The 26,462-nt window shown below is 36.7% G+C and overlaps 1 protein-coding gene across 1 annotated transcript; it reads right to left on the reverse strand.

The window, feature by feature from the left end:
- Window positions 1-24,548, reverse strand: LOC120084857 (aarF domain-containing protein kinase 1-like). Its single transcript, XM_039040671.1, has 10 exons — window positions 24,353-24,548; window positions 7,932-7,978; window positions 7,254-7,481; window positions 6,609-6,695; window positions 6,371-6,460; window positions 6,165-6,243; window positions 5,713-5,804; window positions 4,749-4,917; window positions 3,906-4,027; window positions 1-782 (listed from the first exon to the last, which is right to left on the reverse strand). The coding sequence occupies exons 1-10, from the start codon at window positions 24,546-24,548 to the stop codon at window positions 423-425; spliced, it is 1,470 nt and encodes a 489-aa protein (XP_038896599.1). The 3' UTR covers window positions 1-422.
- Window positions 24,549-26,462: the final 1,914 nt, after the last annotated feature.

The following is a 26,462-nucleotide window of genomic DNA, read 5'->3' on the forward strand; positions in this document are numbered from 1 at the left end:
TCTTTGAAATAGTCAAAAGGAGTTTGGAACTTTAAGACCCGAGAAGGCATTCAGTTTATTAAGTGAGCTGCTGTCAAAACAGCATCTCCCCAGAGGTATGACAGAAGAGATGTGGATAGCATGAGTGATCGAACAACCTCAATTAGGTGACGGTTTTTTCGTTTAGCCACACCATTCTGTTGTAGGGTATAAGTACATGAACTTTGATGGATTATTCCTTTAGAGGCAAGGAATTCCCCGAGGTTATTATTAAAGAATTCTCGATCATTATCACTCCGAAGAATGGTGATTCTGCGTTGAGCTGGGTTTTTATAGAATTGTAGAACTGCTGGAAGACAGAAGTGACTTCAGACTTGTCAGTAAGGAGAAATACCCAGGTCAACCTAGTATGGTCGTCTATAAAGGTTACAAACCACCGTTTGTCAGTAGTGGTCGTAATCGGACAGACCCCACACATCACTATGGAAGAGGATGAAGGGTTTCGAAGGCTTATAAGGTTGGGGTTTGAACGAGACGCGAGGTTGTTTAGCTTGGACACACACATCCCATTTCAACTTAAAAACATTAATATTATGAAATAGATGGGGAAATAAATATTTCATATAATGAAAACTTGGATGTCCGAGACGAAAGTGCCATAACATATAATCAGTTTCAGAATTGGAAAAACAGGAAGACAATAAACTAGTCCTATCACAAATCCTAGAGGAGGCATCTTCAGTAAGGAAATAGAGCCCCCCATCATGCCAAGCAATGCCAATCGTCATCTCCGAGTTCAGATCCTGAAAAATAGCAACATCAGGTGAGAAGATAACACGACATTTCAAATCTTTGGTAATCTTACTAATAGATAACAAATTGTAAGAAATTTTAGGCACATGTAGAACGTCTTGGAAAACAAAACCCTCAAAGGGTGATAAACGGCCTTTCCTGACCATAGGGGCGAAGGATCCATCAGTGATCCTGATCCTCTCATTCCCAGCACTCGGGTAATAAGACAAGAACTGTTCGGACGTGCCAGTTAGATGGTCCGTAGCTCCTGAGTCTAGAATCCATGGTTTTCTACCATTTATACTAATAAGGCCACAAGAGTGATATGTACCTGATTGTGCGATTGCACTGACACCCATTGTACTAGAGCCATTCTGACTCGTCTCCTGATTCTGTGGTTGATGACCAGCTGTCGATTCACTTGCTAATGCTCGTCTAGGTCCTGATTGTCATCTTTTACCATTTGGAGGACGACCATATAGCTTCCAGCATTGCTCTTTAGTGTGCCAGGGCTTCTTATAGTGTTCACAGACCAGAGGTACTTTTCCATTTTGTTTGTCAGTTCCTGACACTTTAAACGCAATAGAATCTGTTGATTGAATTACTGGATTATTCATGACACTAGACCTATCTTCCTCAAGACGAATTTCAGAACACACTTCCATCAAAGAGGGTACTGAACGAGTTCCCAGAATTTGACTTCGCACAGCATCAAATTTTGGATTAAGCCCTGCCAAAAAATCATAGACCCAGTTTATCTCTTCGAACTGATAGTGCAAAACTCCTCCAGACAAACAGCTCCAATTCAACTCTCGACATAAATCCATCTCTTGCCAAATCACAGACAGCTTATTGAAGTAAGCTATGACATCCATGGTCCCCTATTTACATTCATGGACTTGTTTACGGAGCACATATAGTCGAGCTCCATTTTGTTGTTTAGAGTACAACTTTTTCACAGCCTCCTAAATATCCCTTGCAGTAGCAGCATACAACAGTGGTGTTCTAATTTGGGGTTCCATACTCCCTACTAACATAGATCGGAGTAGAGAATCCTCTCCTTTCCATATGCGTTCCCGAGGGTCGCCTTGTCTAGGTTTTGGTATTTCGCCAGTCAAATACCTAAACTTATGGCGACCCTCGAGAGCCATTCTCACAGATTGGGACTAAGAAAAATAATTATGGCCATTTAATTTCTCTCCTACAATACAATTAGCAGGATTTCCATAAAATAATTGAGCTGTAGATAAAGTAGGGAAATAAGTTACCGGGCTTCCTAAATAAGCTGGGCAATTAGAAATTTCTCCTCGACCATTTGACGTAGTTCCAAAAGCCTTTCCAAGACTGGCCATCTGTTGCTATATTGACTCATTCTGCTATTTAATCTAAAGCTACAACGGGGCCAACTGTTCCTGAACGTAATCAGATCTGCTTGGCTGGAAAGAATTAGAACCGCTCGATTGGAAAGAATTGTGAGAGATTCCGACAGCCATATGCGACGACAGCTTGAGAACATGGCTTGAGAGATCGAAGCTCGTGGCTGGGATCGGCGCTGACTCACGCAGCTGGGTATCAAATCTGGCGGCTGGAACAGGTGGAATCACGTGCGGCTGGGCATCGCGTGCGTCTGGAACAGCGTACGGCTGGGCGTCAACACCGGCGGCTAGGATCGGCGTTGGAGGAAGCTGATCATCTGACGCGTGCGGCTTGGACTCGACCGAGGGCTGCTAGGTATTTCGATCGTCTCCATAGGACGCTGAGGTTGGAGATCTGATTTGTTCGTGCAGCTGACTAGGGCCAGAAGCAGCAGACCCGTGCGGTTGGTGGTGTGATCCGAATCTTGATCTGTGCAGCTTGTTAATGGCTGATCCAATCATCTCCTGAAACTGGGGCATCATCATCTGAAAATACTGTTCCATGGCTGTTTGAACGACAACTTCGATTTCTGTAGTCATAGTGCCAGATGGCCCTTGCAATTCTCCTGTTGGGTTTTTCTCAATGGTGGCCAAGGTTTCATCTCACTCTGATACCATGATGAAAAGTAAAGAGAAGAGAAATGGCACACACTTGTTACGTGGAAAATCCTAGTATAGGGAGGAAAAACTACAGTGCAGAGAACTTTTATTATAATAATGTGATACAGAATAATGCCCGGAGGCTACAATTTAAATAGAAAAAGTTGAAACCCTAGGGTACACATGAAAAGACAAAAATGTCCCTAGGGCAAATATTCTATTTTCAACCAAATATATCAGAGAATGAAAATCTGTAAGAAACATCAGAGATAATCATGACTCTCAAGAGCTTGGCATGCACTTGCGATTTTTTTTGCAGGAGTTGCTTGAAAGAATGCAATTGCCGCAGACATTGCTTGCACCGGCATATCAAGATTAAACTTAAATCCCATTTCAGCAAAGGAGGATAGAAGAGCAACATGGTCACGCTATCAAAGAAGCTGTTTACAAACCGTTACCATATTCAAAGAAAATGGTGTGAACTAAGGGTCCACGAAGAACAACAAACCAAATAATTTTCTTACCAAACTAGATGTCCTACAATAACAATAATAAATTAATACTATAGAAAGCTGCATCGAGGGGGTAATTATACGGTTCGATAAACAAATAGTTAAGGGAAAATAAGAAATTTGAGCACATAAACAGACATGAATGCTTCAGTTGTCTAAGATATACTTTAGGCGATAACTAGATAAATACAATTGTGAACTAAATAATCGAGGGGGATATGATTGGTTTTTGTGGCTGTAAGAAGGGAGCTATGTTATTAACAACCATACTGACAGTAAACTGATCAAATAAGCTTGTAAAACCAAAACACTGTCAACATTTGAAGAGTAAAATGCAGACAGTTTACTGTTTATAACATGTAATTTACTATTGATGATGATGTTTTAAATATTAAATAAACTGTGTAGTCATAGTTTCAACATTGGTAAGTCTACAATCTTGCAATGTTGCACTTAAGAAGAGAGTGGCATGGATCAAACTTTAAATTGACAATTGTATTTAAACTAAACAAAAGGATCAAATGTTAAAAAGATAAATGTGAAGGAAATCATAGATTTGTGGTCTAATTTTGTTTATATTTTACCCAAATAATAATGCCATACAAACCTCTGCAGCTGCCAAAAACATTTTTGCGAGTGCTAGTTTCATGGTGTTCGGTAACTTCTTTGTAAGCCCAAAGTCGAGCAAAATTGGACGATGAGGAGGTTCCTTGCTGATGAGAAAATTCCCTGCACAAAGAACCAAAGAAGGCACTAAAGCAACTATTGTACTGGGTTGGTTACATCCTTAACATTTCCATAAAGCCAGTCTTATGATTCTTGTACTTATTCAGCTTTCTGAATTTCTGAGGACGTTTAGATAGCATGATTAGAAACTTCTTTTAGCAACGTAAAAAACTACCTTGTTTGGTAAGTTCTAATTACAGATTCATTACAGAAACGTCATGAAACAAAGAAATGTATTGACATGTTTTCATTGCTTTCTTTTCTTTGTTAAATTTACTATTCATATAGAGTAAATCATTATTTTGTGAACATAACTTGATACACGTTACTATTTTAAAATATTATGGAGAAAAAACAAATGAAAATAAAATAAGATAAGATAACTATCTATGCATTTGCTAAAATTGAAAAGAATTTAAAACAGTTTGGTTAATCTCTGAAATAGTTCTTAAAAGTACACCCCCAACAACTCCTGAGAATGTTCGTCTTGAAAATTAATATATATATATATATATAATTAATTTGGTCTTTTCACATCTACCCTCAAACATTTTCTTACAAGATACAAATTCATTTATATTATGAACTACAAAATGATTGGGCATTGCCTAATTCCAAGGTTGAATGAATTATTTACCAGAAACAAATCTTCTACTGCTATTTTTTTAAAAAATTAATTTACATTTATTTACATTAAAATGACTGCACATATATGATCAAGTACCAGGATGGGGATCGCCATTGAAAAATCCATCAACATAAATTTGGTGTGCATAAGCCCGTGTGATTTCTTCAACAATTTTTTGTTTGTCAATACCATATGCTTCCAGACTAGCAGAGTCATTTAAACGTATGCCGTCCATATACTCGAAAATTAGAACCCTCTCTGTTGACTGCCACAGAAACACAGAACAACAGCTAAGTATATAAGCAGCCTAATCTTTTATGCATATGCGGAACTACATAAGCAATAACTTCTCCATTCCAAATGCTTAGAAAATACACTAAGTGTTAAACATGTTGCTAAGTTATGAGCAAAGATCAATCCTTAAGATAATGACTTTTATGTTGTAGAGTTGCGTGGCATAGATGTGTATATATTCTTTGAAAAATTTTCAAATAAGCTAAAAAAGCAATTGGGAAACCTTCAACATGATTAACGTTTCTAGCTTACAACAATAGAACTTACTTTTCAAATTTTTTTTTTTTTTTGTTCAGTCTAGCAAATGCTGGGTGGAAGAACAAACTGTCGACCTGAGAGCAACTCGGATCGGCAATCTACCTTTCTAATTTTACTAATCTTTATCTCAAACAAGTTGTTATTGACGAAGTTCCTCAATAGTTCTTCAGCTCTTGACCGATAAAATATTTTCATTTGTCATTTATGTTGGCCTCTTAATATTGTAATAAATAAAAAAATTATGGGTTGTTTTTAAAATAGAAAAATGAATCAAAATATTTACAAAATATTAATAGATACTATCAACGTCTATCATTGATAATTCTAAAATTTTTCTATATCTTATAAATATTTTCAACCGTTTTACCATTTGAAATAACTTCCCTAAAATTATCATACAAATTACTTTCAAATAGTGCTACATTCTTAATTATAACCGTGACGATATGCTGATTCAATAGTAACCAGGCATTCTAGAAAATATGATATTATAAGGTAGGAAAATTGCCTGAACAACTTCCGGAATAAAAACATTTACATTCCCAAGGCCTTTATTGTCATCCGAGTAGCCAAGATTTCTAGACACCGTCCTGGTGTTCTCTACAAAATGAAATAAATAAATAATTTAAAAGAAAAGGGGAAAAAAAAGAGGCAAAGGAAATAATGAATTAGGTGGCTTTAATTTTAAATAAACGCCATGACCTGGAATTGAACAGATGCACGGAAGTAAACTATAATAATGAGTTTGGCCAATTAGGAATTTAGGTTACAGTGCAATATATAGATAATAACAGAAGAAGCAATCTATTGGCGTACTGGAAGAAGATGCATTGTTTCACTAAACAATATAAAACCATGGTTGGGTGCCAAACTCATGATAAGCTGAAATGCTGGGTAACGTAATCCTTCACTCAGCAACGATAGGCTAAGTGTCTTTTACAGTAAGTTCAAAAGGCATACCAGCTTCAAGATTGAAGTCGAGTTCTTTGAGAGTCTCTCGGCACCATTCATCTATAAGGGGATTAAGGTCACACTTCGGCTATCCAATCAACAACCGCCTTTGCATTCTTCAAGTCCTGAAAATAGTCATCATATGCTTATTAATCAGACAGAAGGCTCATCAAATGTCTTGATCAAACATCTTAAAGTCTATAGAACATACTAACCTCCAATATAACTGCCTTTATGCCATCGTGTTGCACTTTGATAACCACCTCCCTTCCATCAAGCAAAGTTGCTCGGTGCACTTGGGCTATCTAACAGAATCAAATGCGATAAATAAGGGAATTTTCAAACTTGGAAATCCTACACCTGAAATAAAATATCTACTGGTTGAGAACCTACTCTAGTGACTCAACTGTATTCTACAAGTAACAACTGTTAGGGTAAGATTTAAGATCTTACAGATGCAGTTACTAGGGGTGCTTCCACAAAGTTTGCAAATATATCAGTGATTCGTTTCCCCAACTCTTTATGTATGGTCTGGCGAAACTGTAATGGAAAGAAGTATAACGAACATGCCAATTAGAAATCTGAGAAACAATGCTATAAGCTTCTGAGGTTTAGCCTGCCACAAACATGGCAAGATTTAAAAAGAATTGAAGAAGATATAACTTCCTCACCATCTCATGATAAGGAACTGTACATTCGCATCAAGGATTTGAAATGTTCGAAGACTTTTTGCAGGCAAAGATTTATAAGGCAGGCGAATGAATATTAACAATTAACTAAAAGAGAAATGAAGCATGTTTAATTGAGAAATTGTGACGTAACCTAAAAGGACCAAAGGAGATAATTCTCCAAAAATCAAGTTTATGAATCTTATTAGAATGATAAAGATGTGTAGAATACATGAGAAGGACCATATTTATCTAGGACTCACACACAAATGAGGGTAAAATGGATTAACCTAGGGATTCACATCCTACCTCCATCATATTGTGATTGGAATAAGCACAGTAGCTATTAAAGGTCTATCTCATTTATCAATCTATGATCAATTAATTAATTTTCTTCTCGTTCACAAAAATAAAAAGCATAAAAGATAACCTCTTGTAAAGGACGAGGAGAGAGAGAGTCTTGTAGCTGTTTGAGGACGCGTATGTAAGCATCAGGGACAACATCTGCTCGAGTAGATAAATACTGTCCAAATTTCACCCACAGCCCTTCCAGCTCTATCATCAAACTCAATGCACGCTTTGCATTACGCTCATGTGCTTCTTCCCATAAGGCTGGATTTTTAGATTTGCTAATCCACTTCTCTCTTTTTTGTAATGCCTTCAGAAATACCCACAAAATTAAAATTAATAAATTATTAATTATTTAAAAAAAAAAAAAAAAAAAAAAAAAACAAATATAAGCAGGTGAATTTGTTTCTTGCTTGAAGAAAACAGTGGAGAGGTAAACAGGGATGAGGGATGAGGGAACTTTGCCTTATAATCCAGGTACATCACTAAAGCCAGGGTAAAAACTTTAATTCTTCTTCTGTAGATTTTCCCCCATGCCATCTGATAGAATCAGGTCGAGAAGAAGAAAACAATTACTTTACTTCGCACTGTCAGGAGTTAAGCCACCTTGTTTTCTCCAATCTCAACTATATTAAGCATCGCTGATCATTTTTCACGCAATGACTTTCACACATGCACATTTCAGGAAACTATGAACTGCCTAGAAAGCATCAAATTCAACAAACAAAAAAAATTTAAAGAATATGCACTGTAGAATCACTTCCCCAACGGCGACAACAGAGATTTCGGGAATCACAGGATTACAACCTAACACATAACGTAAAATTCAATAATGCAATTGATGAAAAATGATGATCCTCACAATTCCAGCTTCTAATTATGCGCATGCCGTATGCTTGATACCTAACATTATCAAAAAGCAGCAAGAGAGAGAGAAGAGAGAGAAAATCATCACTAAACTGAGAAATTCATCGGAGGAAATTAAATCAGATGAACCAGGGGAAAACTGAAAATCTCAAAACAAGACTCGAAGAACAGTGCAGAATCAAAAGAAATAGGGATCGAAATTTCGCAATTCGATTCTGATATTGTCGTTTTCAGTTGGTTTTTTTTCCCTTGAATTAGAGTTTTCTTTTCCTCTTCCTTTTCCTCGGTGATGTGATGCGGTTTTGCAATTCGATCACCGAACTTTTTCTGCGACAAAAACTGTCATATTTATATCAATATTTTACGTCAGTTAAAACCAATCAGAAATAGACACGCCGACAGTTGGTGGGTCCCAAGGTGTGTGAATAATGAATTTAGTTATCTCCTTATGGGAAAATATTGAAAATGCTACGGACCGTCCTTTCCCGTACGATTAGAGCATTGGGAAATGTTTTTTTATTTTTTTTTTGCAAAAAGTACAACAATTTTGCGTTGGGATCAAAAGCCAGAATGTTCCGAGATCCATACAATTAGCACTACCAACCCAAATTATAAGGATTAGATTAGGTTGGTTTTGATGGTTAGGTTAAATTGGGTTGAATTTTTTTATTTTTTTTAATTAAGTTGAATTTGAATTACCTTTTAAAAATTCGATTGATCCAATCCAATATGAATTTTTAATATACAAAATGAAGCAAAATTTCAGGATCTATTAATAGTAGACTGAACCGAATAGATTTGGATAGATTTTGAAATTTTGCTATATTTTGTAAATATTTTAGTTCATTTTCCTATATTGAAAACAACCCAATATTATAACTCACATATATTTTTATCGATGTTTGTATGAAGTTTATAATAGATTTCTTAGATTTTGATATTAACATTTGAGTTTCATGAAATTTTAATTTTTAGTATGTGTTGTACACAAATTTAGGTATTTTAAGTTAATAAAAAATGTAATTAAAAAATAAATAATAAATAATCCAACAACCCAACTCAATCCAACTTGAATTTTAGGGTTAGGTTGGGTTGGAGACCTTATTCGGGTCATTCGGATAGCCAATCCGACCAACATGAACTTTTGAGTTGGACCAAAAAAATCTCTCCAATGTACATCTTATTTTCATTAGTTATGTCGTGCGATCTGAGATTTTTTTTCTTTAAATATTTATTCTTGATTTGTGTGTATGCATTTTTTATTGTGTATTAATTGGTTTTTTTCCTTGTTGGTTTGTTAGCTCTTTTGAGTGTATTGTTTTTGTCTATTAACTCTTTTAAATGGTTATATATATATATATATAATCTCTCTAATTATCTTTAATCACCTTTAATCTTTTCTAAAATGTATTGATTTTTTTAATGAAACTTTTAGTTAAATAAATGTTTACTATAAATAAGTATACGATTTTAGTTAAATTTGAAAATAATAGATCAGTATGTCGAGTTTGACCAAGTTCTTAACCTAGAATCTAATTGTACTTTTTATAAACTCCAAGTTTTAGTTTTTTTTTTTTTTTGGTGGAAAATATGTTTTAGAACAATTCTAATGATAAAGTTTAGAGGAGAAAATATTGAAGAAATAATTACGAAACTAACCAAGTACTTTTTTTACAATATAATTATTTTTTAAAAAAATTGTAGATTAACAGTGGCATTAAAAATAAAACATTCTTTCATAAAATAATAGTAACCTGATTTACAATAAAAATATTATTATATTTAAAATTTTCGTTAATGTGAAAATTATATAAAAGAAATTATTATAATTTATAATTATGTTTACTTGATTCTATTTAAAAACTATCACTAATGCCAATTATTTAATTTGAGAATTTTCTCTAATACATATGACTGAGATTGAAATGAAACTCGATAAAATGCTGAAATTGATTCACTCCTAAAAGTTTATAAATTATATCGTTTAAGATTATTTTAAGTGAAACAATTTCAAAGTTTAATAATCTGAATTAATTTTCTCTCATAGTATAGAAATTTAAAAATAAAAAAAAAACCCTAAAATACACGCACCGTCCATAAATGTTTTAAAGTTAAATTAAAGAATTTTAAAAAAAAATGTTAAAATACATTGTAGGTGTCCCACACATAAAAGTTATATACTAAATTTAAAAGGTACATTGTGTTTGCCAATAATAGTTTAGCTAAACTCCGGAAATAATAAGATTTTTGGTAAAAAGTATGTCACTCACGTGAGACCACTTTTTATAATATCCCGTTTGCCCTTCATATGGTCTTCCATAAAAAATATTGGATATAGTGTAATTGGTATAACCTGAATCAGGTTATTAGTTTTGAACCCTACAGACGTTAGACAAAGAAGTGGCACATTTTTTGCCCAATTTGAAATTTGAAATTTGAATTGATAGTTTTTCTTCATATTGGATTTCTATAACTATTTTTCGAATCCATTAAAAAAAATAAAATCAATCTCTCAATCTTTCTCTCTCCATTTAAATTTCAATTTATTGTAAATCTTTAAATTTACATTATCTTTTTAATTTTTTTGTTAACTTATTAGATTATTATTAACATATTTAATTCCAACGTCGGATTCTTCGATTTTTTTATCAGTTTTAGCACTTATCATATTATTGTAGTTATATTTATATCAGTTTTTACTAATTAACTAACATACACTTACATACAGTGTAATTGTACTGTAAATTTATGAAATTTTAACTATCATTGTTTTCCTGATTCGTTATTATAACAGAATTTTGTATATTTCTGAATTTTCTCCATGAATATCTATCAAAATCTATCTTTTGTTATCATATTCGATTTTATCCCATCCTTTTTCGATTATTTATACATTTTTCTTATCAATTTCGATTTTATCTTATTCTTTTCGATTTGTTTATATATCTTGTTATCAAATTCAATTTTATGTAACCTTCCTTTTTCGAATTGATTCAGTTTTATCTAATTCTTTTTCAATTTTTCTATATATTTAAATATTTGTATTCTTATCACGGTTTACCTATTTTTTTTATTTCATGCATTTTTTTGTTTATATTATTACTGCTTATATAATTTATCTTTTTTAAAATTGTTGGAGATTTGATTTGTTGGCGGTATAATTTTCTCTAATGTAGTGGTTCTGCAGATATCTCAAATAAAGTATTAACATCCAATTGTGACATCAGAGTATTTTCCTGCAGAATATTTTCCATGTTTAGAAATATCCGGGTGTGATATTTAGTATCGATTTATTCCTTTTTTAAGTGTAGTTTTTGTCACACCTCCTCTCGAGCTCACATCTTGAACCCAAAAAGAGGCGTAAGGATGGTAGATACCACCATTTTGTGATACCTACTGTCAATCTAAACCTGTTTTGCTTACTAAACTCGAGCTAAATGATTAAGCAACAACTCTTGGCTAAACTTATTTTTATCACAACAGATACAAAGTTTTCACAATTCTCAACTCAACTGGGTAATTCCAGATTCTTAACTACAAAAACTCATAATAGTAGCTAAGCTCGGAAGTGTGGCTACAGTGTGACAGATCTTGACCTTAGTAGCACCTTGGAACTCATGGTCTTCTGCTATCTAGGAAGGAAAACATAAAAGAAAAGAATGAGCTTCAAGAAGCTCAGTGAGTGGTAAACAACTTACAGGGTCTCTTTCAACCCATAAAGATAAATAGCTCAAATAGCATATCCATAAAGCGAGGTTACTACTCAAATCCCAAGCTCAAACGAGTATTTCTCTATTCTACCTACACACACAGTAGATAGTTAAATATATTCCTCATATTATTACTACTATGTCTCCTATGTGTACATAGATCCCCTCTTATGGGCTCAAAAGTTAAACCCGTCAGCTCTCTGACCATCTCATACGAGGTTCTGCCACAGGCTCAGGAACTAGGTCTTCTAACCCCCATACCATCCCGTGCGTCATACTTTAATCCTCATTCAAGCTACTCATTCAACAACATAAACTTAGAATTTAAAAAGATATACTTAGGACCATAAAGGAATACCACTCACAGTTTACTTAGCAGAGGTTCTTTTACTTTCCAAGCCTTCTAGTTTCCTTGTTTCCTTTGGAATCTTGAGCCTCCACTTAGCTCAAAGTTAGCTTAGAAACTCGTGTTTAGGGCTAGAATAAATTTAGAATACCTTATTGGCCCTAAACATAGCTTACCAACTCCAACGGACATTAAAACAGGATTTGGATCAACTCAGAACCACTGTGGATGCATGATAGCCTTCCTTAGCACCAGTTGGACGCATGGTTAGCTCCCTAGGCCAGTCGGACGCGTGGTACACCATCTTGGACGCATGGGCTACCTTCCTAACTCATCATCACAGACTCAGATGGACGCCTGAACTACTTCATGGATGCATGGTTGGTCTACTCCAACGCATGCTCTTCCTCCAAAACCCTAATTCTCTCCAATACTCCCCCTTTTAAGTCCTCTTTAGAGAGCTTTGACTTTTCATGGGGAATGAGGCTCCTTTGGGATATTTATAGGCCTTAGAAAACCATCCTCATCATCCCCTCAAGGCACCAATGCATGACACCACCTACTTAAAGAAGATCCAAGTGTCTTCTTCATGCAAGGTCCAACACTTAGCCTTTGACACCTCCTACTTGCATGAAAGGCTAGGTTTCTTCACCTACCTTAGGTCAACTCATGCTACCCTCTGAAGTTTCATTCCAACACTTTGCATGCTCCTCAAGGTACCTTAGGCATCCACCTCATGCTTTGACACTTAGTCAAATTTACGTCATGTTGTTACTTAACTTCCTAAGGTGTCCACCTCCGAGTTAGCAACCTCCTCCTTAGAAATTTGGTCAAACTAGTGTATGCATAACCTAAATCTTCACCCATCATGCGTCCAAACGTGTCCATTTATCAAGCATGCGTCCAAACACTCCATTTTCCACACCCTAGGCATCCAACATGCCCCTACTATGGTGTGTGTCCAACAAGCTGTCCAACACTTAGTCAAATTTTCAACCCTAAATGTTCCATGTGTTCCACTCCTACTCAACTTTTGCACACCTAATTTCACCAGTTGAAGGTTCTCCTAAGTCTCTTAACTCCCTCCAAACTATAGTCTAAACACTTTAGTCACATTTCAACTTCTCTAGTGGCTATGCATCAAACTCTCACTTTCAACACTTAGCCAAATTTTCAGCTTTAACACACCATGCGTTCACCACTCTCACACTACGCATCCAACCCTATTTTCTCACTTTGTCGTGCAAAGTTCAATGCATGGTTGTCCAACACTTAACCAATTCTTCCCCCTATGGACTAAACTATGCGTTCAACTCCTGCCATTAACACTAAGCCAATTTTTTGACCATGCTATAAGTTCAAACTTCCCCTCTCAAGGTTCAAATGCATGGCTTCATTTTCTCCTAAGTGTTTAGGCACATTTATCCCTCCTAAATGCTCAACTATGCTTCCAATCTTCATTTTTAATACTTAGCTAAATTTTGCTGCTTTTAGGCCAACTCATGCCCTTAAGCTTTTCTAGGCCCAAAGCATAGTTTAAACACTTAACCAAAATTCTGACTCCAATCTACTATGCTTTCAATTCTTGAATTCCAACATTTTTCTCTCAATACTTGACCAAACTTTTTTTATCCTCTTCTTTTGTAGATAAACACATACTTCACTTCTAACCACATGGTCCTAACACTTAAAATTTTTTCTAAGTGCCAATGTTCCCTCTAAAGCATAGTTCAGACACTTAGCCAAAATTCTACCCTTCAAATTTCCAGCTTAGGTTCCCATCAAGTATTCTTAACTCCAAGGCATAGTTTAGGGACTTAGCCAAACTTTTTTTCCTTCCAAGGTTTTAAATATGAGTTCTTCTCTCAACCTAAGGAATCTTGTGAGAGTCCAGGTGTTACAACTTTTTATTCCTAATGAAGGCTTATTTTCTTTATTGGGTGTGTTTATTTAAAGTGAGTTTTGTAGACCGTTTAGGATTGCCACATTTTTGTAATTGAGAAAGACGTTTTTCTGTACTTCGACCAAACAATTCTACATCATGTTCTTGCTCGTTTGCTCACTCTGCATGTTATCCATCTATTGAGTGAAACATTTTGAAAAGTTTTATAGTCTTAAGGGGAGCCTAACCCATTGCTAACAAAGAAGGGATTCTTAGTCTTATGGGAAGCCTAAAACTTAACTTCAGAGAAGGAATTCTTTGTCTTAGGGGGACCTAAGCGTTTTCAGTGAAGGGAGTTTACTGGTCCAAGAGGAAGATATTCAAGTTGAGAGGAGTCTCACACACTGTCAGGTGCTGAAGTGTCAGATGCTAATATTAACATACTTAAGGGGAGCCTAAGTTTAGTTGGGAGGGAGTCTCACATCTAAGGGGAGCCTAGGTGCAGTGTGAGTTAAGCTCTACGTGAGCCACTGTAGTAGTTGTTGTATTACAGATAAGTACTATGCTATAAATTACTTAACTCTTTAATATTAATGGATTATCTTTCCTAGGCTTTCTGCCCCCTAGACGTAGATGGTCATCACCAAACTGGGTTACTAACTACTGTGTACTTTTACTTGTTTACTTATTGTTGGTATTTTTTGTTGTTACAGTTGTTGTCAGTGCTTTCTATTTAAGATCTATATATTGAATAATGAGTCACCTAGCTCTTTTTCAATTGGTATTAGAGTGACTCACCTTTATCTCAGGTGCTTTGATCATGGAAAGAATCAAAGAAGGAGGCTCTACCACCCATCCACTTGTTCTTGATGGAACAAACTATTCTTACTGGAAAGCTCGAATGACTGCCTTTTTGAAGTCTATTGATAGAAAAACTTGGAAGGTTGTTGTATCCGGATGGACTCATCCTACCATCAAAACTGATGATGGAAAGGAAATTTTGAATTCAGGATCTTAGTGGTCTAGAGAAGAAGATGAAGACTCTTTGGGAAATTCTCGTGCCTTGAATGCCATATTCAATGGTGTAAATCGTAACATATTCAGATTAATTAACATTTGTGTCTCAACTAAGGAAACGTGGGACATATTGTCTGTTGCTCATTAGGGAACATCTAAAGTAAAGATGTCCAGGTTGCAGTTGATGGTATCAAAGTTTGAGCATCTTAAAATGCACGATGAAGAATCCATTACTGAATTTAATGTACGTTTTCTTGCAAATGAGTCGTTTGCTCTCGGAGAAAAGATTCTAGAAGAAAAACTTGTCAGAAAGGTACATAGATCTCTACCCAAGATATTTTACATAAAAGTCACTACTATTGAGGAAGTTCAAGATATAACAAAGTTGAGAGTAGACAAATTATTTGGCTCCTTACTCACTTTTGAAATGTCCCTAGATGAGAAAGTTCAAAATAAAAATTAGGAAATTGCCTTTTAATCCGCGGTTATGAACAAAACGCAATTTGATTCCATTTAATTCAATTTTTTTTAACAAATCCCCCTTTAAATTTTCTATCACTATTTTTTTACATTTTAAATCGTATATATTTTAGTTTACTAACTTGCACCTCCCCACCCAACCCAACCCCCCCTCNTATTTTTTTACATTTTAAATCGTATATATTTTAGTTTACTAACTTGCACCTCCCCACCCAACCCAACCCCCCCTCCCCCCACTTTTTTGCAGCTATGAACAAAACGCAAGGTAGCTTGGGGGTCAATTTTAACATTCATCTTGCTAGCCCGATTCTATTCTGTGACCTGAAGATTCTACCTTAAGTCCTTGAGGATCTTAGCACTCTATTGGATCTGATCTTAGTATGCGACCTGAGGATTCCATCAGTCCCAGCCTCAGTCTTTGACTTGAGTATTCTGTCAGTTTCAAACTCAGTGCTCTAACGACTCTGATCTTTGCCCCCTATTGGCTTCGATCTCAGTATGCGGCCTGAAGATTCCGTCAGTCCCAGCCTCAGTCTTTGACTTGAGCTTTCCATCGGTTTCCAATTCAATGCTCTAACGGCTTTGATCTCTACCCCTCATTGGTTTCGATCTTAGTACGTAGTCTGAGTTGATGGAAGAAATATTTTGGTTTTGTTGATATTTTGCTATGCGTCGATGGTCAGGCATTGATCATGCATTGATGGTGCATGCGATGTTCAATAAGTTGAAGAATATGAAATATGCATTAATCGTGTATGCGATGACCATGCGTTCTTGTCACAAGTTTTCTTGCTCTCTCGCTAAGTATAACGAGAACGTAAGTTTCTCGGGATGATCCGAGGTCGAACACAGGGACTTGCAACTAAATGATGTTCATAAAGTAATGTGTTTGAGTCGGTGAATAAAAATAAAGAGAAAGAAGTCGATTAACTATGCGCTACTTCTACTCCTAACTAAACAGACTGAGCAACTAAAGTTTGTCTATGAGAATTAGCGGAGATGCGACAACCGTTAACGTCTAAAGAGATGCATGGAGAAGTAGAGTTGAAGAGAAATTTTACCAAGTCATTAAGTTTGTCACAAGGGTAATCCCAGCTCGCCACACTAACCCATTGCACACCTCTCGATGGTTAGCCACATGCTTATATCTCTATAACGCATGGTTGCATTGAGCATAAGATTATTCCTATCTCTAGGAACACTGCTTACTTTGCTTAGTGAGTTCCACTACTTACCTTTTAGAGCAGTTGGTTATAGCTATTCAGCTCATAGACAAGAATTGTGATAGCCTCGCACTAAGAAAAGAGGATTGACATACTATACTCGCGCAATGCACACCTCTCGATGGTTTACTACATGCATCATATCACTATGTCGCATGATTGAGTATGCAATAACTCTTGCAATTTGCATTTAACTCATTGCAATGAAAGTAAAAGGTGGTAAAGTAGAAGATGATGATGAAAATGATGTTGAAGGAACTAAAAAGATGCATTGATTACAGAATGTATTAATGTCTTCAGCCAAAATGTAATACAACACAGAGGTAAGAAGAAAGGTGGAGGGCTAAATGTAGGCAATCTCTTGCTTTCATCAGATGTGTGTCAACGCTGTCGGTGGTGCAATGGATGGAGTAGTCTCTCTCGAGCTCTATCTCTGGCGAAGCTCCGGTCATCAATCGGAGGAAGTTGTGGAAGTGAAGAACTCTCAAAGAATGTCTTGCTCATGTTCTCGTCTGTGATCACAGGAATCTGCTCAAGGCAAAAGTCTCGGATGCTCTAAATTTGGGCTCCAAGGCTCTATTTGTAGAGCTCAAACGCCGACAACATTAGTAATCTCGCACTTTCCCTGCCATTCTTGTCGTAGTAGGTGAAATGTCATCATGATCTTATCTCTTTGATACTCTTGAGGTATGCGTTCATGATTGTTTTTTCTAGAGTATCAACGTATCCCACCCACTTCGCGATCATCTTCTCATTGTGGCTATCGTTGTAGCTGCGCTTCTCATGCGACCAAATTTTCTTCATTAAGATCAACGCATACGATCAACTTTATGATGGTTTGGGATCAACGCATGCGATCAATTTCTGCGAAAACAACAAAAATAGACATTTTGACGTAAGATAACACATGATATAGGGTTAGTAGAATTTTCAGCGTTGATCGACACAAGCTCATTTTTTCACATGAATCCTTAGTCATTTTAATGCATATTTTGCTCATTAACCCTCATAATTCTAAGTAAAAGGCTACAATAGCTTGTATTTGTACAAGCTATCAGATTCAATCAGTCCCAGCCTCAATTTTGACTCGAGCATTCCATCGGTTTCTAACTTATTGCTCTAACAGCTCTGATCTTCTCCCCCTATTGGCTTCGATTTTAGTATGCGACCTGAGGATTCCATCGATCCCAGCCTCAGTCTTTGACTTGATCATTCCGTCAGTTTCCAACTCTATGCTCTAACGGCTCTGACTTCCACCCCTTATTAGCTTCGATCTTAGTACGCGGCTTGAGAATTTTGACGATCCCACCTTTAATCTATGACTTGAGCATTCTATCAGTTTCAAACTTAGTGCTCTAACTGTTGAGGTTGATTCCCTAAAGTGTCGTGTCTTGTAGTTTGTAAACAGTTTGTACGAACGCTTGTGTTGTATAATATATGATATTTTACTTTATATCTTGAATTTGCTGAGTTGTATGTTTTATTTACTTTACCACAAACCAATAAACATAAAATCCCTGGTTATCTGTATGTAACTTAAGCATGTATGTGGTGACATACAAGTGGATCATGTCTTGAATGATAACCAAAATGGTCTATAGTATATGGATATAGGAAGAAAGTCTTATCCTGGTAACACTACGGATGCGGCCCGCTTTGTGGAATGGTCATAAGTGTTGTGACTTGTCACAAATGCTTTAATCCTATTCAATGTGTAGGGGACATGTGAGCGGGGGCGTCCTATACAAAGAGTTTGTATAAGACCTGACCACGAAGTGTTAACGTATCGTTATATAACACCATTCATGATAGAGACTTTACTTTACTAGGATGACCATAAGTAACATGACCTCAATCCTAAGTGAGTTGGGAAATCCTGCCATTGAGGGTGGTCCTTTGATTTGTGTGGGTGCAAGTGGTCAGGTCGTCGATTCAAACCTACCATTTTGGGGATTTGTCTGATTTGGGAGCTGGAAACTCAGCTATACAAGATGGAATTCACTCCTTCCCCGAAGTAGGGGTAAGTAGATAGATAGCTCCCTTAAGGGCTGATTCTAAGGCTTGAACGATGTGGCGTCACACACCTTCTCTTGGCCTGAGAGGTGTTCACACATAGTTGGACTATGTTGTATTGTTCATTAGAGGAATCAGTGGTATTTAAAAAGTGAGATGCAACTACAGGGGCAAAACAATAAATTGGTCTAGGTGTACTTACGAGCATTTGTGAAGGGTCATCATACTCATGATTGGTTATATCCAATGGACACAGAAATATATCTGTGTAAGAAGAGTTCAACTGTTGGTTTTTAGTGGAATGTCTGACAGTTAACGGATGGTAGATCTCGTGACTAAAGAGTTTAGTCAGCTATTCACATACTGTTGGAGCTTCGAGCCACAGGTCCATTAGGTCCCCTAAGTAGCTTGGATAAAGTCGAGAATCAGTGTTTAGGTCAGTTTGAAATGTTCAAATTGACAAGAGAGAGTTCGATTATATATAATATAATTGAACCGGTTAATTATATATGATATAATTGGCTAAATGCATGAGATACATTATTTTGGAGGAAATTAGATATAAATATGATTTATATCAAGTGGAGGAGAAATTACTATAGTAGATATATGATATCAAACTATAGGATAAGAATATAATATGATTATATTCATTTATTATTATTAAATTGGTTAATTATGAGATAATTGGTTGAATTATTCTCTTCAATCGTGCGTTAGTAGAAGCAGCCGTGTTCGGTTATCGTAACCAAAGAATAAAATGAAAGTTTGTTTCAGGCAAAAAAGAAGTTCGAAAAAATTGCAATCGATGTGGAAACGTAAACGATTGCCTAGCTTGAGAGCCCATACGATAGAGTCTCGTCGTCTAAACGATCGCACATCAGTGTCTAAACAATCGAACGCCTTTCCCTAAACGATCGCTTAGCTTTCCTAAACAATCGCCTAGCATGCCGCGTTTGCTAAACGATAGTATACATTTTACTAGACGATCGCTTAGTAAAACCTACACGATCGTGTAGCTTTGTCTAAACGATAAGCATCCCTGCTATACAATAGCTGTCTCTCCCACTTGCTTATCGTCTACACTATCAGTTTTTCCTCCTACCTCTACCAAATCCACCAAAGACCACACTTTGGATTCTCACTCCGAGAATACCAAAGGCTCCAACTGGTGATGTTGTCCCCGCTTCTTACTTGTTCATGCTTGTTCGTGTTGTTGCTATTCATGTAGACGATCGTGCTGCCGCAGCCGGCTGTTTTGTTGGGCGATAGAGTTCATAGAGGTTCATCCGCTGCATTTGAGTTTGAGATTGAAGAGAGTCTTTAATTGGTATGAAAACTCATTCCCTTGTTTTTTATTTATCAAAGCATGTCGTTAATTAGTGTTAATTTGCATAACTTTCTATTAGAATGTATGTGTTGTATTTCAATCACAATGAAATCAGAAAAATCCAAACATGCTCATGGATGATATTTGTTAAGAGTTCCTTCAATTGGTATCAGAGCCAGGTTATGATATTCCAATTCCATTGTTGCAACGAATTACATATACATTCTTGGTGGGTGCATGTCTACTTTGTTTAATTATTAAATTGTTGTGGATGTGCGGATTAATGGAGTTTTCTGGGATGTTAGCCTCAGTTTTATTTAATTCTTTTACATTTTCGATTGATTGTAAAGGCCCCTGCATTTTTGGGCATTATTAATCGTTATTGAGCTTGTAATTCAAAGTCAATTTGAGTCTTGAGTCGTTCGTGAAGAAGTTCGGAGCAAGAGTTGTAGTTCTTCAAGGAAGGAGACAATTAAGGGTTGATCGGGTCGTGTAGACGATGGGGTAAGCAATAGTTGAGTATTGGGTCGTGTAGACGATGAGATGTTCACGTATCGTTTAACGCGCGCACACACTAGACGATTGTTTAGCTCAGCAAGCTTCATCGCTTAGTAACTAACTAAACGATTGCTTAACAACGCACGGTAAATCGTTTACCTTTCGCCGCGTTAAGTAATCGCATAAACGATCAGGCTTCGCAACCTCATTGTCGTCTAAGCGATCGTTTAGCTTTTGCACCTATCGTCTAGTACGCACTGGATGATCATTTATCTTCGACGTTTACTAAACGATGGAGTCCTCCTAGCAGTTCAAGACCTGGTTCGCTCGATGAAAAACGTAATAGATAGGGTTATTTCATTCCGATTTTTTGTAAAGGCTCATCCCGATCCATTAATCCTTGGTTTAATACATGCGATGTGTGGTTTTGTATATGTCATATGGTATGCACATATATAAATTCCATCTTAGGTTATGCATTGGTCATGTATCATCTCTTTATTGTAAATATTATAATTTAGAGAAGCATGATTTAATTTTGTAAGAGCATGCTCATGCATCATATATTCTAAGAGTTATATTTATGCATGCATAAAAAGCATTGACATGCATCATCTTTATATTATAATTGTTATAGTATGAGGGTGAATGAAAGCATGTTTGCTTGGTTATTACGCGTATATAAAAGTTATGTATAGTAATGACCAGACATTGCATGAAGCATGACACATAGGTTACTTTATAAGTATTATAAACACCTAGTTGTGTGCAATGGGTTTTTTAGTTGTTTCTTTCTAAAAGTTAAAAGAGAAAATAGAACTAAAATAAATAAGAAAGATATGTACGCTCACTTAGGTTTAATTCATGGTTTTAAAATGTTTAAATCTTGGATCACATAGACATAAGATCACGGTTCTAATATAATTAGCAACCCTAAGGCTTTAATCTTTTAATCAGTTTAATAGGATTAAATTGACTAATAAAAGATTAAAGTGTAGCAAATCTATAAGGGACCTTTTGTCTAAGGCGGGTTCTATATAGGCTGGGGTATTTAAGTTGACGGAAACGTAACACCCCTACCTGGGAACTTACCTGGAAAGGTGAATTAGATAGATTTGGTGCATACATGCAAGTTAAGGACAGTTCATTAAAGTGTTTAAATGTGACTACTTTAACTTGTTCATATTTCATAGACAAACATTGTTTATGAGCATAGTTTTAAAAAGACGACTTAGACTAAAATCAGTAGCCGGATTGTCTAGGTTAATGATCCCCTAGGTAGAACATTCAGTAGGAGATACTTGGGGCATGAGATGCTTCACTTAAACCTTTCATGTTTTTTCTAAATAGTCCGTGAGATCTACCCTCGGCCTCAAGGCATCTTTGGCGTGTCCCCCTAACGAATGGTGTTTGGGTAGGTCAATATCAAGGTGGATGGAGAGAGTGTTCATAGTAAGTGGGAGCAGAAAGTACGACAGCATATCCCTCGGTCTCCCTTGTTGGGTTGAATAAAGTTACTATGCATCGTCTCGAGGAACTCTGGGAGTGTCCACTTAAATGATGGTAGTTTTGTGTTTCTTTAATTGATATCCTGTAAGAGGATAAGGTAACTTAGTCTCTTATCCTAATCTGCTTCTTCCATACGGTGGGCTCATTAGGATGGGACTCTGGTACTGAAAGCGAAGGATCACACTTACGCAGAATTGTTAAAGGTTAACAGTTCTAGACCGAATGAATGGTGGCTATTAGGTTCAATTCCAAAAGTTGGTTCTGCCTAGTGGTTGAGAATGTCTCATCCCAGCGAAAGGGCATTTGTCCTACCTCATTAGGGTATCATTATAAAATAGAAGTTTTTCACTTAGGGTACTTGAAACTGTTTTGCAAAACTAATTGGTTAAATGTGGTTTAGCAAAATCTAATAAAGTTTTATTCGTATTTTTAGAAACAACTTTTCAAAATGGAAACAACCATGTTAGCTTTGCTTAGCGTCAAAAAATTAACTGACGATAATTTTTCAACATGGAAACACATGATCACGACGATTCTTATCATCGAGGATCTCATGTTCACCTTTACGAGGGTCTGTCCTCGAAATTTTCGAGAGACATACGAGCGATGGACACGGGCAAATGAGAAGGCCCAAGCCTACATCTTGGCAAGTCTTTCTGAAGTCTTGGCTAAGAAACATGAGCCCATGGTCTACGCGCGTGAGATCATAGAGTCCTTGTGGAGGATGTTTAGACAATCGTCTAAACAGCTTATGCATGAGGCTCTTAAGTACATATTCAACTCTAAAATGGAAGAAGACACCTCTGTTCGTGAACATGTGCTTAACATTATGGTCCACTTCAATGTGGCGGAGTTGAATGGGTTTACCATCGATAAGGGCACCCAGGTTAGCATAATCCTGCATTCTTTGCTGGAGAGCTTCCTGCACTTTGTTAGTAATGTGATTTTTAACAAAGTGAAATATAACCTTACAACTCTCCTCAACGAGTTGCAGACCTACCAATCTTTGCTGAAAAGTAAGGAGAGGAAGAAGAGTGAGGCAAATGTTGTTTCATCCTCTAGCACATTCCATAGAGGTTCGACCTCTGGAACGAAGTCTGCACCTTCTACTTTTAACTCTACAAAGGGGAAAAAGAAGAAGGGTGGTAAGGGAAAAAGGGAAGACACCTACTAACCCACTGTCTGTCGCCCCAAGAAGACGTCCACCAGTTGAAAAGGGAAAGTGTTTCCACTGAAATCAGGATGGACACTAGAAGAAGAACTGTCCACACTAGCTGAAAGAAATAAAGGCCCCCAAGGCAGATAAAGGTAAATATGATTTATTTGTACTTAAAACTTGTTTAGTAGAGAACGATGATTCTGCCTGGATAATTGATTTGGGCGCCACTAATCACGTTTGTTCTTCTTTTTGGGGGGATTAGATCTTGGTGACAGCTGGAGTCTGGTGAGATGACAATGCGAGTAGGCAGCGGGCACGTCGTCTTAGCTGTAGCAGTGGGAGGGCTTTAGTTAGCTTTACAGAATAGGTTTCTAGTTTTGAATGATGTATAATATTGTTCCCGAGCTTAAGAGAAACCTCATTTCTATAAAGTGTTTATTGCAATGTAAATACACTATTTCTTTCAATGTGGATAAAGAGTTTATTCATAAATATGGTATTACTAGTTGTACAGCAAATCTGGAAAGTAATTTATATATGCTAACGCCGTTAGCCATTAATTCCCTCCATAACATAAAGTTGTTTAAAACTGTCGTAACTCAATCAAAACATCAATGTATTTCTCCAAAAGAAAATGCCCATTTTCGGCATCTTTGTTTAGGGCACATCAATCTCAATAGGATTGAGAGATTGGTGAAGAATGGACTTCTAAGTGAGCTAGAAGAAAATTCTTTACCAGTGTGTGAGTCTTGCCTTGAGGGTAAGATGACTAAATGACCTTTTACTGGAAAAGTTTATAGATCCAAAAAGCCTCTTGAGTTATTACATTTGACCTTTGTGGTCCTATGAATGTGCAAGCCCGAGGTGGCTATGAGTATTTTATCAGTTTTATTGATGATTACTCTAGGTATGGGTATGTTTATCTTATGCAACGAAAGTCTGAATCCTTTGAAAAGTTCAAAGAGTTCAAGGCTGAAGTTGAAAACGTATTGGATAGACAGATTAAAACACTTCGATCGGATCGAGGTGGAGAGTTTTTAATAGGGTAATAGGCTACATTCTGGAAACCTACCATTATGTCAAGACTTCCTGAAGCCAGACAGAACGACTCCTTAGAGCAGCTTCGGCAAAGCTGCTACGTACTCACCTCCATAGATGGGATCGACGAGATAAGCAACCTCTCTTAGTACTTCAGACCCACAACCGCTCCTACCGTTATGAGTAGAGACGTGAACCTGGATGGGACTTGCGAAAGAGTCTTTAATCAGTCTGAAAGTCAAAATCTGTGTACCAGTAAGGATCAAAAATTTGGATCCATACACAAGTATGTGAGTCCTCGTCATTATACAAATGCTATCCAATGCCCTTTTGGCATGGTTAAGAACTGAAACCGAAAAGATATAAAACCTGACTCAAGCCACCCGTAGTGATGTCTGACGAAAGTAAAGAGCTGCGTACATCAACTGCCACTAGAGAGACGCATATGGGCCATCTATCTCTCCTCTATCCTCATCTCTGAATGACGTACTTAGGAACAATGTCCTTAAGACAAAGTGACTCCATGCCTGAATGCAGGTAAGGACCCTGTTAGAATTACTAACATCGAGTACTGAATTACATGTTGTCAAAAATTACGATGCCTGAGACGTGCTAGACTTTGTCTATAACGATCCCGAAAATGATGTATACCTAGAAAGAAACCTAGAGCCTCTCCAAAATCTTTCATTTGCAATTAAGGTATCGCCGAGTCTACAAGCTTATTAGTCAGTATAGACCTACACCACCCCAAGATCGCTATGATAAGATAGTCTATCATACAAATCATAGAAGAGACTTACTGAAGCGTTGAATGTCAATCTATTGTACAACAACATATTATAACAATTGTCCACCACAGCACACTAACCACCACCTTGAATCCAATACCGTAATGTTCCAAGAATCGAGAACAGCCTGTTTCAGACGCCCGTAAATGGACACGATTCAGCTTGCAAAAAACCTTTTTGCTTTTGACCTTTGGCGCTACGATCCAGTCGGCGTTGCACTAATGATAAATGTATTCTTTAAAGATTGCCTTTCAGAAGGTCCGTCTTTGATGTCATTTTGCCAGATTCTCAATAGATTATGAATTAACTGCAAGTGGACAGAAAACGATTCGTAGAATCGACTTTAACATGCCTGAACAGATCGAGAAATTTCTTTATTAAGTCAAACGGCGCCCTCTAACGTGACGTATTAACAACTTTGCAAAAAAAGTTTCGGAGCCTGAACAGTCTTGCTACGCTTTGCCAATGCAGCACCACACTTGTTGCTGCTTGGTAAGAATCCATACTTTAAAACCTAATAAAGTCTTAACTACCCAAATCAGGCTGATCTAATAAAGATCCCTACCGATTTAAAAGTACATCGAACTTCCAATCTTGAGGCATCCATGGCTTGACCAAATTCATACCGATCCATCCTACGATTGCCTTCTGATAAGACAACGGAAAATCTCAATGTTTGCAATTCTGCTTACAAATAGTAAGATTTCTGAGTGAAAAAAACCTATAGGCAAATGAGGCAAATTGCAACTTCACTACATGCCTATCAAGGTTTCCACACTTTTAGAAGTATAGAATCGACCTAACTAAGATAACTCCCATCAACAAACTCTCTGTTATTTTGATGTAGGTTCTTCAAACACTATCTTATTGAAGTTTCAAGCTAGTTCATATTCATTGGAACGCTAACGCAAAACAACTACTTTCATGAGGACTGTGCTCCACCTTATAATGATATCTCTCCAAGGAGTTATAGTTGTTGAAAAACACAACACTTTTAGCTTTCCTTGATCATAAAAAATTTAAACCCTTCGTGTACCTTTGGGGTACTACATAAGGATAAACCCGATCGTGTACAAATTCATTGGGATTATACTCAAAGCACATGTGTTAGGCAACCCCAAAATGAGGGTAAGTAACAGTGAAAACTAGCTTTACGCCCGTTACAACTCCAGAGGTGTTCCAGGGAAGAACAACTTTTGGAGGAACACAGTTGAGTAATATACCTACAGTCTCACTCAAAACCAAAACGATTTGAGTAAGAACATAACTCATCAATACTGATAGGAACAAAACATGTCAAAAAAGGTCATATTTCCATTCGTTACAACACATAGCGCCAGTTTGCTGAGGAGTGTACCCAAGCTGGAAGTTGTAAAAATGATTCCAATGTTTTTATAAAAAAATGTCTAGATCCCGCAGTCCAAAAACCTA

This window comes from Benincasa hispida, chromosome 9 (genome assembly GCF_009727055.1).
Source record: "Benincasa hispida cultivar B227 chromosome 9, ASM972705v1, whole genome shotgun sequence".
In the NCBI taxonomy this organism is placed as follows: domain Eukaryota; kingdom Viridiplantae; phylum Streptophyta; class Magnoliopsida; order Cucurbitales; family Cucurbitaceae; genus Benincasa; species Benincasa hispida.